The 15691-nt window shown below is 51.8% G+C and overlaps 1 protein-coding gene across 12 annotated transcripts in view; it reads left to right on the top strand.

Moving 5' to 3' along the window:
- Window positions 1–15691, top strand: part of LOC115127784 (tensin-1-like) — a 233616-nt gene that overhangs the window by 78223 nt on the left and 139702 nt on the right. For all 12 annotated transcript variants that reach the window (XM_065023791.1, XM_065023840.1, XM_065023798.1 and 9 more), the window contains exons 2-3: window positions 3531–3645; window positions 8104–8141. In XM_065023791.1, coding sequence (XP_064879863.1) covers window positions 3531–3645; window positions 8104–8141 — 153 coding nt within the window. The remainder of the gene's footprint in view (window positions 1–3530; window positions 3646–8103; window positions 8142–15691) is intronic.

Below are 15691 nucleotides of genomic sequence, written 5' to 3'. Positions count from 1 at the left end.
CTCTTTCTCTCTGTCTTTCACATCCACCATCTCTCTCTCTCTCTCTCTCTCTCTCTTTCTCTCTCTCGAAGGTTCTGTCTTTCACATCCACCATCTCTCTCTCTCTCTCTCTCTCTCTCTTTCTCTCTCTCTCTGAAGGTACAACTCACAGATGCTCTCTGGCATGGCAGCAGTACAAGCCCTCATTTGGACTCCTGTCATGAAGACGCTTGATGTGTGTGCCAGTAGAAGTGTGTGTGTCAGTGTCTGTGTTTGTACCTGTGTGTGTGTTTATATGTGCATTTGATGTTGTGGGCCCATCCATCATCTTAGGGATTGATGGCACCTGGCTGTGACACAGCTGGTTGTGTGTGATTGGTGGAGCCAGTGGTTTTCAGCCAGGTCCTCTTTAACATAAGGGCTTTAAAGTCACACTGAGGTGATCCATGGCTGTTAAAGACTTAATGGCCAGCGAGCAGCTGCCAGTATCCCAGACAGCCCCAGACAGCTGCCAGTATCCTAGACAGCCCCAGATGTGCGGTTGGACAGAGTTTCATTCCAGAACAGGTTGCTTTGCCTCCCTTCTATCCTTGTTCTCCTACCCTGGTGGGTCAAATCTGCAAAAAAGTACTGAACAAGGAAAGTAGGGAGAGGTATACTTTAGTATAAATAGTCATAGACAGAAAAGCCCACCGGTCAACATACCAAGCAAAACATGGTTTCAGACAGACTGACAGACATAAACTGAACTCAGCTCCAAGGTGACCAGGTAGTCTGTGGAACAGACAAATAAACCTGGTCTATCCACTTTAGCAAACTTTGTCCTCACCACCCACCCAATCCTGCATGTTTCTATAAAACCTCCACCCTCAGCTAGATGGAGCAGGGGGAGACTGCATGGCTGAAGAGGTCTGTCTGGGAAAGGGGGACACCTAGTCAACTGAATGCGTTCAACTGAAATGTGTATTTAACCCAACTCCTCTGAATCCGAGAGGTGCAGGGGGCTGCCTTAATCAACATCCACGTCGTCGTTACCGAGCGAGCAGTTGTTGTTGGGGGTTAAAGGTAAAACGGCAGATGTTTCCACTTTGGCGGCTCAGGGATTCAAACCAGCGACCTTTCGGTTACTGCTGGTGGAGCAGGGGGAGACTGCGTGGCTGAAAAGGGGGACTGGTGTCCTGTTAGTCTGGATAGGTGTAACAGCATTACAATAACACAAGACCGAGTCCACTCCATCAACAGATCTGGGGAAGAAAGGTCTGTTTGTTAGAGTGGTAGTGTGTGTGTGTATGTGTTTGTGTGTGTGTGCATGTGTGTCTGTGCACGAGTGCGTGTGTTTCGTCGGGTTCCATGTCATCACTGTGGTTATGTGGAAATGTGACTCAAAGTTCTGCAGTGCGAATGGTCACTGCCAGAGTTAGTCTCAGCCAATACCTTGGTCTATTAGCATTACAATTAAGCAAGGATTCACAGCCTTAGCGGCTAGCTGTTAGCTTTGTAGCAGCAAGCTAGCCATTAGCTTCTCTCTCTGCGTCTCTATGCAGTCAGTGGCTAGCTTGTAGCCTTCTAGCAGCTAGCTAGCCGTTAGCTTCCCTCTCTGCGGCCCTATGCTTTCAGTGGCTAGCTTTTAGCTTTGTAGCAGCTAGCTAGCTGTTAGGGTTCCTCTCTCTGCAGTCAAGGTCAGTCGTCATCCCCCTCTGGAGCTTAGCAGGCGTGTCACTGGGTGACAAAAGCCATTAAGATGTAGGGAGATAGGGGAGCAAAACGCTGAGAAGCACACTTTTATAAAAGCTCAGAGACAAATTGGCAGTGGCACATGGGAGAGAGACAGAGAGAGAGGGGGGGCGGGAGGGAGAGGGAGAGAGAGAGACGGAGGGTGGGGACTGCTACACCAGACTCAGAGCTCACAGATGGTGAGGCTATTATGTCTTTCATCAGAACCAGGCTAGTGCCGGGACGATACCCGTGTGTGTGTGTGTGTGTGTGTGTGTGCGTGCGTGTGCGTGCGTGTGTGTGTGTGTGGGGCAAGGAAAGAAAACACGAAGCGGATTGAACTTCTTTAGAAAAGCAGCCCTGCATACCACTGCTGGTTTGCTTCTGAAGCTATGCAGGGTTGGTCCTGGTCAGTCCCTGGATGGGAGACCAGATGCTGCTGGAAGTGGTGTTGGAGGGCCAGTAGGAGGCACTCTTTCCTCTGGTCTAAAAAATAGAAATATTCCAATGCCCCAGGGCAGTGATTGGGAACACTGCCCTGTGGCATTTGGATATTTATTTTTGTTAGACCAGAGGAAAGAGTGCCTCCTACTGGCCCTCCAACACCACTTCCAGCAGCATCTGGTCTCCCATTGGGGACACTGCCCTGTGTAGGGTGCTGTCTTTTGGATGGGACGTTAAACAGGTGTCCTGACTCTCGGAGGTCATTAAAGATCCCATGGCACTTATCGTAAGAGTAGGGGTGTTAACCCCGGTGTCCTGGCTAAATTCCCAATCCGACCCTCAAACCATCACGGTCACCTAATAATCCCCAGTTTACAATTGGCTCATTCATCCCCCTCCTCTCCCCTGTAACTATTCCACAGGTCGTTGCTGCAAATGAGAACGTGTTCTCAGTCAACTTACCTGGTAAAATAACGGATAAATAAATAAAATACAAAAAATGTTGGAAACAAACATCATGTTGCCATCAAGAGTCATATTTATTTTACGAGTGATAGCACACAATGTTTTACATACATCAGGTTTTTAAATGACCAAAGAGTTTGTTCTGCTTCATGTTTTCATTTTTGCCAAAAGAAAAAATATCCCGAAAAAGTATCGTCAGTAGTTTCTGGACTGCATTTAGACTCTTGTACTGTATTCTGTGTCGTATCATTAGGGGTAAAGCAGCCATTTCCAGCTCAGTCGTTTGAAGGCTAAACAGAGATTTGTTGTAGCATTTCTAGAGCTTATCTCTCCTCAGGCTGCACTGAGGCAAGGCTGCCTGCTCATCTATTTACAGTACCCCCCCCACACACACATACACATACACACAAACAGATAGATACACACACTCACACACACACGCACACGCACACATAGACACATGCATGGATGCACGCACGTACACAGACGCACACACACGCGGTTGGTTTCTAGAGATTCTGGGCCCTGTGGCTGCTGTGAGGCCTGTTCCTCCTCTCTTCCTCATGAATTAATCATTTAATAAGATAACTTCAAAGAGGAAACATCCTGTGCTGGAGAATATGGGCTGCTACTGCTGCTACAACTAACTATGACACTCCCACACACTGCTTCACACGCTACGTGTGTGTTTGTGTTTGTGCGGGTCATGTAGTGTGTAGTGTGTGTGTGTGTGTGTGTCCAACCAGTAGCAACCGCCATCTCCTCTTTTGTTTCCTTAAACACACAAGCCTGTGTATTGATTATATTCATTACAGAAACGCTGAAGGCTGTCGATAGAGGCACCATTCGCTTGCTAATTTCATAATGAATTGTTGATCTTATCCAAGTCTTCTCCTTCCTAACCTCTTCCTCTCTCTATCTCCCCTCAGCCTGAGGAGTTGGAGAGTGTCCACACACACAATTTCAAGCTTAAGCCCTTCAAGAAAGTCAAGAGCTGTGATGTATGTCAGCAGGCCATCACCAAGGATGGGCTCATCTGTAAAGGTGAGTGGATGGATGGGAAAGTTGGCGTTTTCACAGGGACACGGTTCAGCACAATGGACAGCTTCTGTCTCTCTCTGCCATGTTTTTGACCACGAGCCATTGGTGCTTCCCCCATACCTCCTCTATCTATTTATCCTTTTGTCAATTTCTCTCTCCCTCTATCCTCCCATCCTTCTCTCTCTCCCTCTCTCTCCCTCTCCCTCTCTCCCCCTCTATCCTCCCTCCTTATCTCTTTCCCTCTCTCTCCCTCTAGCCTCCCGTCCTTCTCTCTCTCTCCCTCTCTCTCCCTCTATCCTCCCTCCTTCTCTCTTTCTCTCTCTCCCCCTCTAGCCTCCCCTCCTTCTCTCTCTCCCTCTCGCTCTCTCTATCCTCCCCCTCTCTGTTTCTTTCTCTCTCTGTTATGAAAAGCTACATCTTTCACATAGAGAGCAGTTGACAAACCTCCGTCCAGTAAGCCCAGAAGCAGTCGGGGGGGGGGGGGGGGGGGGGAGAGTCTGGTCTGGGCTCAGTTTGAGGGCTTTGGCAGAGGCTTTGCTGTTAAAATTAGCCTGCTGCTGCTGCTGCATTAGCCCAGATAAGAGAGGGAGAAAGAAAGAGGGAGAGATTGGTTGGTGTAGAGAGGGGGAGAGGGGATGAGAGAGAGAGAACGAGAGAGAGGGAAAGAGAGAGATTAGGAAATTATGCCGAGACAAATATTGTATATTATGATCTTTGCTGGTAACATCCTCTGGATCTTTCTAAGCTGTCAGAGCTGCCATTGTTTACAAACAAAAGGCTAGAGTCACATGATCCTCGGAGCATTCTGCAGCCTCTTCCTGTCGCCGTCTGTGGTTGGCAGGAAGTGTTGCTATGGCCCCTCACAATGGGAGCCATCCTCCACTGACGCAGGGTGGCGTGTGGCCAGAGACAGAGAGACATGCGCACACATGCACTCGCGCGCACACACACACACACACACACACACACACACACACACACACACACACACACACACACACACACACACACACACACACACACACACACACACACACACACGAGACAAGTAAGGATGAATGTTTACGTTTTCTCCAGATAGAATTGAACTAGATAAACAGTCAAACCCCCATTAAATATACTGCTGCAATATAGCAAAGCATTTCTGCCCAGCGTCTCAATATGATTAGCGCCATCTGTTGGCCGTAAAGAGTCTGTGTGTTTAATATTCCTATAATAAGCCTGTGTGTTTGCTTTACACTGTCAGGCTCAATGTGCAATGTCGTCCTTAGGATTTCATTACACACACACACACACACACACACACACACGCACACGCACACGCACACACACACACACACGCACACGCACACGCACACGCACACACACACACACACACACACACACACAGCACACACACAGCATGCATGCATGCACACACATTTACATTTACATTTAAGTCATTTAGCAGACGCTCTTATCCAGAGCGACTTACAAATTGGTGCTTTCACCTTATGACATCCAGTGGAACAGCCACTTTACAATAGTGCATCTAGGTCTTTTAAGGGGGGTGAGAAGGATTACTTTATCCTATCCTAGGTATTCCTTAAAGAGGTGGGGTTTCAGGTGTCTCCGGAAGGTGGTGATTGACTCCGCTGTCCTGGCGTCGTGAGGGAGTTTGTTCCACCATTGGGGGGCCAGAGCAGCGAACAGTTTTGACTGGGCTGAGCGGGAACTGTACTTCCTCAGTGGTAGGGAGGCGAGCAGGCCAGAGGTGGATGAACGCAGTGCCCTTGTTTGGGTGTAGGGCCTGATCAGAGCCTGGAGGTACTGAGGTGCCGTTCCCCTCACAGCTCCGTAGGCAAGCACCATGGTCTTGTAGCGGATGCGAGCTTCAACTGGAAGCCAGTGGAGAGAGCGGAGGAGCGGGGTGACGTGAGAGAACTTGGGAAGGTTGAACACCAGACGGGCTGCGGCGTTCTGGATGAGTTGTAGGGGTTTAATGGCACAGGCAGGGAGCCCAGCCAACAGCGAGTTGCAGTAATCCAGACGGGAGATGACAAGTGCCTGGATTAGGACCTGCGCCGCTTCCTGTGTGAGGCAGGGTCGTACTCTGCGGATGTTGTAGAGCATGAACCTACAGGAACGGGCCACCGCCTTGATGTTAGTTGAGAACGACAGGGTGTTGTCCAGGATCACGCCAAGGTTCTTAGCGCTCTGGGAGGAGGACACGATGGAGTTGTCAACCGTGATGGCGAGATCATGGAACGGGCAGTCCTTCCCCGGGAGGAAGAGCAGCTCCGTCTTGCCGAGGTTCAGCTTGAGGTGGTGATCCGTCATCCACACTGATATGTCTGCCAGACATGCAGAGATGCGATTCGCCACCTGGTCATCAGAGGGGGAAAGGAGAAGATTAATTGTGTGTCGTCTGCATAGCAATGATAGGAGAGACCATGTGAGGTTATGACAGAGCCAAGTGACTTGGTGTATAGCGAGAATAGGAGAGGGCCTAGAACAGAGCCCTGGGGACACCACAGTGGTGAGAGCGCGTGGTGAGGAGACAGATTCTCGCCACGCCACCTGGTAGGAGCGACCTGTCAGGTAGGACGCAATCCAAGCATGGGCCGCGCCGGAGATGCCCAACTCGGAGAGGGTGGAGAGGAGGATCTGATGGTTCACAGTATCGAAGGCAGCCGATAGGTCTAGAAGGATGAGAGCAGAGGAGAGAGAGTTAGCTTTAGCAGTGCGGAGGGCCTCCGTGATACAGAGAAGAGCAGTCTCAGTTGAATGACTAGTCTTGAAACCTGACTGATTTGGATCAAGAAGGTCATTCTGAGAGAGATAGCGGGAGAGCTGGCCAAGGACGGCACGTTCAAGAGTTTTGGAGAGAAAAGAAAGAAGGGATACTGGTCTGTAGTTGTTGACATCGGAGGGATCGAGTGTAGGTTTTTTCAGAAGGGGTGCAACTCTCGCTCTCTTGAAGACGGGAGGGACGTAGCCAGCGGTCAGGGATGAGTTGATGAGCGAGGTGAGGTAAGGGAGAAGGTCACCGGAAATGGTCTGGAGAAGAGAGGAGGGGATAGGGTCAGGCGGGCAGGTTGTTGGGCGGCCGGCCGTCACAAGACGCGAGATGTCATCTGGAGAGAGAGGGGAGAAAGAGGTCAGAGCACAGGGTAGGGCAGTGTGAGCAGAACCAGCGGTGTCGGTTGACTTAGCAAACGAGGATCGGATGTCGTCGACCTTCTTTTCAAAATGGTTGACGAAGTCATCTGCAGAGAGGGAGGAGGGGGGGGAGGGGGAGGAGGATTCAAGAGGGAGGAGAAGGTGGCAAAGAGCTTCCTAGGGTTAGAGGCAGATGCTTGGAATTTAGAGTGGTAGAAAGTGGCTTTAGCAGCAGAGACAGAGGAGGAAAATGTAGAGAGGAGGGAGTGAAATGATGCCAGGTCCGCAGGGAGGCGAGTTTTCCTCCATTTCCGCTCGGCTGCCCGGAGCCCTGTTCACAAGCAGGCACACAAGCACAAACAGGCACACACACAGACACACACTCCACCTGGGGACCACCTGAGCTGGTGGTAGGAAGCAGGTGTGTGGGGTCAGAGGTCATCACATGGCCACATCACTTCACAACATGGCCTCTGTCACCCCCTGCCCACACACGCTGCTCAGAGAGGACACACGCGCGTGCTTGCAGCCTTACGCACATACACTAACCATCAACTATGTATCAAGTAAAGATAATGACCTGCAATCATACTTGTACAATCTTAAACAACAACCGACATGTGTATGACATTGTTGCACCTAATAAAATGTACTAATTGATCATGTTTATAAGCAGTTTATAGGCAGAATAGTGGGACTGTGATGTTGACTGTATCCTGCCACATGGGGGCAGCACAGAGGTGTTTAGCAGCCCAGGGAAGGTTGCCAGGTCTGACCCCTGTAGCTCCTCTTAACTCCATCTCTCCTATCAAAGCCCTGCTCTCCTAACAAGGTAAAGAGATGGCCTTTTCCCACCCAATATGGCAGTCATCTGAGGCTAATGCAGCCTCACAGGAGTGTGTTTATAGCTCTCTGTGTGTGTGTGTGTGTGTGTGTGTGTGTGTGTGTGTGTGTGTGTGTGTGTGTGTGTGTGTGTGTGTGTGTGGGAGTGTGTATGTGTGTTTGTATGCGTGCGTGAGTGCGTGTGTGTGTGTGTGTGTGTGTGTGTGTGTGTGTGTGTGTGTGTGTGTGTGGGAGTGCGTATGTGTGTTTGAATGCGTGCGTGTGTGTGTGTGCGTGCGTGCGTGTATGTGCGTGCGTGTGTGTATGTGTGTGCGTGTGTGTGTGCGTGCGTGTGTGTGTGTGCGTGTGTTTGGTTATTCAGAACAGTTCCAAGAGGTAGCAGCGTCTGAGAAAAAGTCCTCAGGTCAGAGAGAATAGAATAGTATCTGGTACAACATGTGACCTTAAACTAACTCTGTGTTTTCTGCTGTCTTTCAGTGTGCAAGCTGGGCATCCATAAGAAGTGTGAGGTGAAGGTAAGGAAGCCATGGAATCCTTTATATTTTAATATCCTTGGGCTCCAGAGGAGAGTCAGAGGGGTAGTATTTTGGCAGAGAGAAACAAATGGAACCAAAAAGGAAATGTTGTGTTTGTTAGGAGACATCAGTCCTCTCAGAAAGGCAGCTGTGCCTGTTTCACCCTGGAAGCTCCTGTTTTGTAGCACACATGGACACACGCACACAGATACACGCACACAGACACACACTCACTCGTACACGCACGCACACAGATACACACTCACTCGTACACGCACGCACACAGATACACACTCACTCGTACACGCACGCACACAGATACACACTCACTCGTACACGCACGCACACAGATACTCACTCACTCGTACACGCACGCACACAGATACTCACGCACGCACACAGATACACACTCACTCGTACACGCACGCACACAGATACACACTCACTCGTACACGCACGCACACAGATACTCACTCACTCGTACACGCACGCACACAGATACACACTCACTCGTACACGCACGCACACAGATACACACTCACTCGTACACGCACGCACACAGATACACACTCACTCGCACGCACGCACACAGATACACACTCACTACACGCACGCACACAGATACACACGCACGCACACAGATACACACTCACTCGTACACGCACGCACACGCACGCACACAGATACACACTCACTCGTACACGCACGCACACGCACACAGACGCACACACACACTCACTCGTACACGCACGCACACAGATACACACTCACACGCAAGCACACAGTCACACGCACGCACACAGATACACACTCACTCGTACACGCACGCACACAGATACACACTCACTCGTACACGCACGCACACAGATACACACTCACTCGTACACGCACGCACACAGATACACACTCACTCGTACACGCACGCACACAGATACACACACACACACACACACACACACACACACACACACACACACACACACACACACACACACACACACACACACACACACACACACACACACAAACCCAGCCCCAGCCCTTGCCCCCATCCTCCTGAAAACAACTGATGATGCCGTGGAAGAGGAAGAACACATGGAGAGAGGGAAGGAGAGAGAGAAAGAGAGGTGAACGGGCGGAGGAGGAAAACGTCGGGGCGCTAAATTATTTTGGTATTCAGATTTGTAACTACGGAGGTGGTAACTGAAGGGTACCTCTGTCTCTTTCTCTCCTCTCTTCTTGCATTCTTATATTCTGTCTCTCTCTTTCTCTCTCCCTCACACCCGCCTGACAGCCATTACTACAATGGTAGTGGTGGTTTGAGTGGATGAGAGTACCAAGCTTGTTGGACCATCTAATGCCACCTCCGTAACCCCCTGTCCTCCCTCCCCTTCACCTCCGTACCCCCCGTCCCCTCACCTTCGTACCCCCTCGTCCTCCCTCCCCTCACCTCCGTACCCCCGTCCTCCCTCCCCCTCACCTCCGTACCCCCCATCCCCTCACCTTCGTACCTCCCCGTCCTCCCTCCCCTCACCTCCGTACCCCCGTCCCCTAACCTCCGTACCCCCTCGTCCTCCCTCCCCTCACCTCCGTACCCCTCGCCCCTCCCTCCCCTTCACCTCCGTACCCCCTCGTCCTCCCTCCCCTTCACCTCCGTACCCCCTCGTCCTCCCTCCCCTTCACCTCCGTACCCCCTCATCCTCCCTCCCCTTCACCTCCGTACCCCCTCGACCTCCCTCCCCTTCACCTCCGTACCCCCTCGCTCTCCCTCCCCTTCACCTCCGTACCCCCTGTCCTCCCTCCCCTTCACCTCCGTACCCCCTCGTCCTCCCTCCCCTTCACCTCCGTACCCCCTGTCCTCCACCTCCGTACCCCCTGTCCTCCCTCCCCTTCACCTCCGTACCCCTGTCCTTCCTCCCCTTCACCTCCGTACCCCCATGTCCTCCCTCCCCTTCACCGCCGCCCCCTGTCCTTCCTCCCCTTCACCAACAACCCCTGTCCTTCCTCCCCTTCACCTCCGTACCCCCTGTACTTCCTCCCCTTCACCTTCGCACCCCCTGTCCTTCCTCCCCTCACCTCCGTACCCCCTGTCCTCCACCTCCGTACCCCTTGTCCTCCCTCCCCTTCACCTCCGTACCCCCCCGTCCCCTCACCTCCGTACCCCCTGTCCTCCACCTCCGTACCCCCTGTCCTCCCTCCCCTTCACCTCCGTACCCCCCCGTCCCCTCACCTCCGTACCCCCGTCCCCCGTCCCCTCACCTCCGTACCCCCTGTCCTCCCTCCCCTTCACCTCCGTACCCCCGTCCCCCGTCCCCTCACCTCCGTACCCCCTGTCCTCCACCTCCGTACCCCCTGTCCTTCCTCCCCCTCACCTCCGTACCCCTCTGTCCTCCCTCCCCTCACCTCCGTACCCCCTGTCCTTCCTCCCCTCACCTCCGTACCCCCTGTCCTCCCTCCCCTCACCTCCGTACCCCCTGTCCTTCCTCCCCCTCACCTCCGTCCTTCCTTACCTCCTGTTAACGAGAGGTTGCGACACACACAAGGGTTCCCACCCCTATAGGGGTAGGTCACCAGGGAGTGATTGGGTCGCCCCTGTTCAACCCCCCCCTCGCCCAAATCTCCCTTCAGAAACTATACCACAAATGAACCAGTCTGTTTATTTATCGAAGGGTTACTACAGAAAGTTTTGTATTCCTCAAAATAACCTGCAATCATTCATTTTTTTTACCTTAAGAACAAATTCTTATTTTCAATGACGGCCTAGGAACAGTGGGTTAACTGCCTGTTCAGGGGCAGAACGACAGATTTGTACCTTGTCAGCTCGGGGATTTGAACTTGTAACCTATGTAGGACCTCTGCATACACTCTTAGAAAAACAGCCGATATCTAGAATCAATAAGGTGTCTTCGGCTGTCCCCATAGGAGAACACTTTGAAGACACAGATCTGGGATCAGCGTACCGTCCTCATGATCATAACCTTAACAATTAGAAGGGACAATTTAAAACTGAGCTTAGAGCAGTGCTCTGCATAGTCGTTATCTTTACAGCAAGTTGCTTGCTTGCCGAACTGAAATATGTATCCTGCAGAGGCTGCAGTGAGAGGCGAAGGTTGGCTGGCTGGTAATGTTAGGTTAATGGGTAACATTGAATCTCTGAGATGACTTTGTCCCTGAAGAAAATAGCCATACTATATCACAGTAAGAGGAAAGAGAGAGAAGGTGAGAGAGAGAAACAGTGTGTGAGAGAGAGAGAGACAAGAATAGTGAGAGGGAGAGAGAGAGAGAGAAAGCGAGAGAGATAGAGAGCAAAAGAGAGCGAAAGAAAGAACTAGAGAGAGAGAGAGAGCAAAAGAGAGAGAAAGAGAGAACTAGAGAGAGAGAGAGAGAGCAAAAGAGAGAGAAAGAGAGAGATAGAGAGCAAGAGAGAAATAGAGAGCGAGAGAGAGTGAGAGAGAGCAAAGAGAGAAATAGAGAGAGAGAGAGAGAGAAAGAGAGAGAGAGCAGAGAGAGCAGGAGAGAGAAACAAGGGTGAGTGAGAAGGAGAGAAGGAGAGAAGAGAGAGAGAGAGAGAGAGAGAGAGAGAGAGAGAGAGAGAGAGAGCAGAAGAGAGAGAAACAAGGCTGAGAGTGAGAAGGAGAGAAGAAGAGAGGGAGAAAGACAAATGGAGAGAGAAAAAAGAAGGAGATAAAGATAGACCGTTTGAAAGAGAGATGCTGAAATCAGTAGAGTCCTTTAGCTAACTAACCGGAGCCAAACAGATTCTAATCATAGATCTTGGAAAGAACTGAGTGTTTGAGCACGGTGGATTTCATCAACAATTACAGTCCCTTGGACAGACTTTATCCCTTTAATTCTGTTACTGCCCTTATCCCTGTGTTGGCTTAGCTAAGGCAAAACATTTATGTTAGCTTCATCCACTGAAATGACCGCTAGATGAAAATAAATGAAACACAATGTTGTGTTGGCGCGCTCATCGTCTCAGACCATAAACCACGGAAAAGCAAATAGCCTTAATGCAAACATGACTGTGGACTAAGGCCGATGGCCATGCTTTCTTTAGCTGACTCGGTGTTGACCTTGTACTGTAAACATGTCATACGAGACTTTCTGTGATCAGGAAGACTTGTGGAGTGCTTATGCTAATCTTCAGCATGTCTTCTATCTTGATGTATATACACAGTGTCCCGAGACTACGGCTTTCATTTACATTCTCTCCTCATTTCACAACAATGTTACCTCGCTCTCATTTCACAACATTGCTGTAACATCTCTGCAACATTCCTCTAACTTTGAACGGAAATAGAAAAGCAATGAAGAGCTGCTGCATGTCCCTCAGTTTAAGAGAGATATACCAGAACACAACATCTGAACATCCCACAGACATAACCCAGTAGATACCCTCTAGCTACAGTCCTGACAGGCAGACAGGGGCTAATCGCCATGCTATACCCGCATAGTTATAACTTGGATTAATATGTTTTCCTTTGCCTTTAAACACAAACCAACCGACTGTCTATCCATTGATCTATGTTGTTGAAACCCCAAAGGAGCTCTGGTTTCGGTCGTAGTGACTCGTTCCTGCCCGTTCATGTTTTGGGGGTGAGGGCTGTGTTGTTCTGCTGCTATAGACAGAGGAACTGTAGTGACCCTTCGGTGTTTGCTATGGTTGTCGATGTGTAGGTGGTTGGTCTGGATTGTGTTATGTTGTGGTCCGGGGGTTTGACAGAGCTGGAGATGAAGCTGAAAGGCTTGGAGACAGTAGCTGTGCACGGCCCCAAAAAGGCAGTCACATCTTGGGGCCTCTCTCCTAGGTTGGCTTTGTGGCCCACAACTTTAAGCCCTGTGAATTCTCATGTGACCCACCAACAAATTCAAAAAACATGTTTCAAGCTGCAACCCATTCCTAAGCTATAAGTTAAGACAGTGGTTGCCAACCAACTAGGACCTCTGGAGGTCTTGGCCTGTCCACAGGGGTACTAGGACTTCTGTGGGTCTTGGCCTGTCCACAGAAGCTACTAGGACCTATGGAGGTCTTGGCCTGTCCACAGGGGCTACTAGGACCTCTGTGGGTCTTGGCCTGTCCACAGAAGCTACTAGGACCTCTGGAGGTCTTGGCCTATCCACTGCGGCTACTAGGACCTCTGGGGGTCTTGGCCTATCCACCGCGGCTACTCGGACCTCTGGAGGTCTTGGCCTATCCACTGCGGCTACTAGGACCTCTGGAGGTCTTGGCCTATCCACTGCGGCTTCTAGGACCTCTGGATAAGAGCGTCTGCTAAATGACTTAAATGTAAATGTAAATGAGGTCTTGGCCTATCCACAGGGGTACTAGGACCTCTGGAGGTCTTGGCCTATCCACAGGGGTACTAGGACCTCTGGAGGTCTTGGCCTATCCACAGGGGTACTAGGACCTCTGGGGGTCTTGGCCTATCCACAGGGGTACTAGGACCTCTGGGGGTCTTGGCCTATCCACAGGGGTACTAGGACCTCTGGAGGTCTTGGCCTATCCACAGGGGTACTAGGACCTCTGGGGGTCTTGGCCTATCCACAGGGGTACTAGGACCTCTGGAGGTCTTGGCCTATCCACAGGGGTACTAGGACCTCTGGGGGTCTTGGCCTGTCCACAGGGGTACTAGGACCTCTGGGGGTCTTGGCCTGTCCACAGGGGTACTAGGACCTCTGGGGGTCTTGGCCTGTCCACAGGGGTACTAGGACCTCTGGAGGTCTTGGCCTGTCCACAGGGGCTACTAGGACCTCTGGGGGTCTTGGCCTGTCCACAGGGGTACTAGGACCTCTGGGGGTCTTGGCCTGTCCACAGGGGTACTAGGACCTCTGGAGGTCTTGGCCTGTCCACAGGGGCTACTAGGACCTCTGGGGGTCTTGGCCTGTCCACAGGGGTACTAGGACCTCTGGGGGTCTTGGCCTGTCCACAGGGGTACTAGGACCTCTGGAGGTCTTGGCCTGTCCACAGGGGCTACTAGGACCTCTGGGGGTCTTGGCCTGTCCACAGGGGTACTAGGACCTCTGGAGGTCTTGGCCTATCCACAGGGGTACTAGGACCTCTGGAGGTCTTGGCCTGTCCACAGGGGCTACTAGGACCTCTGGGGGTCTTGGCCTGTCCACAGGGGCTACTAGGACCTCTGGGGGTCTTGGCCTGTCCACAGGGGCTACTAGGACCTCTGGGGGTCTTGGCCTGTCCACAGGGGTACTAGGACCTCTGGGGGGGTCTTGGACCTCTGGGGTCTTGGCCTGTCCACAGGGGTACTAGGACCTCTGGGGGTCTTGGCCTGTCCACAGGGGTACTAGGACCTCTGGGGGTCTTGGCCTGTCCACAGGGGCTACTAGGACCTCTGGGGGTCTTGGCCTGTCCACAGGGGCTACTAGGACCTCTGGGGGTCTTGGCCTGTCCACAGGGGTACTAGGACCTCTGGGGGTCTTGGCCTGTCCACAGGGGTACTAGGACCTCTGGGGGTCTTGGCCTGTCCACAGGGGCTACTAGGACCTCTGGGGGTCTTGGCCTGTCCACAGGGGCTACTAGGACCTCTGGGGGTCTTGGCCTGTCCACAGGGGTACTAGGACCTCTGGGGGTCTTGGCCTGTCCACAGGGGTACTAGGACCTCTGGGGGTCTTGGCCTGTCCACAGGGGTACTAGGACCTCTGGGGGTCTTGGCCTGTCCACAGGGGTACTAGGACCTCTGGGGGTCTTGGCCTGTCCACAGGGGTACTAGGACCTCTGGGGTCTTGGCCTGTCCACAGGGGTACTAGGACCTCTGGGGGTCTTGGCCTGTCCACAGGACCTCTGGGGGGGTCTTGGCCTGTCCACAGGGGTACTAGGACCTCTGGGGGTCTTGGCCTGTCCACACCTCTGGGGGTCTTGGGGGTACTAGGACCTGGGGGTCTGGTCCACAGGGGTCTTGGCTGGGGTCTTGGCCTGTCCACAGGGGTACTAGGACCTCTGGGGGTCTTGGCCTGTCCACAGGGGTACTAGGACCTCTGGGGGTCTTGGCCTGTCCACAGGGGCTACTAGGACAAAATTCCGGATTCCAAATTGAGCAGCAGCTGCTGAAAAAATGAGCTCCTACAAATATTTAAATGTATATGTTTCTTAGAGTGAGGTACATTGGAAAAAAGCAAAAGAAAACTGCAAGACTGAATTGGAGACAAAACAACCAACAAACAAATAAGATAGGCTTTGGAAAAAGTTACTATTTTTCATTAAATTGTACAGTTATCTTAGCTAGCTGAATTTTTTACCAGTTGCTAAGTAGTTGCTAGGGACTGTCCTGGAAGAAGCTAGCTAGCTAACAAAGAATAGCAAATAATATCTAGTTAACAGAAGAAAAGAAAGACAAAATAAGGACAGGACCCCTACCTCGGTCAACAGCACTGCACCCCCCACAGCAACTCGTCCAAGCCTTCCCCATTTCTCCTTCTCCCAAATCCAGTTAGCTGATGTTCCGAAAGAGCTGCAAAATCTTGACCCCACAAATCAGCCGGGCTAGATCTGGACCCTTTCTTTCTAAAATGATCTGCCGAAATTGTTGCAACCC

The sequence above is a fragment of the Oncorhynchus nerka genome, linkage group LG2 (assembly GCF_034236695.1).
Source record: "Oncorhynchus nerka isolate Pitt River linkage group LG2, Oner_Uvic_2.0, whole genome shotgun sequence".
Taxonomy (NCBI): domain Eukaryota; kingdom Metazoa; phylum Chordata; class Actinopteri; order Salmoniformes; family Salmonidae; genus Oncorhynchus; species Oncorhynchus nerka.
This window is presented reverse-complemented; position numbering and strand designations above follow the sequence as displayed.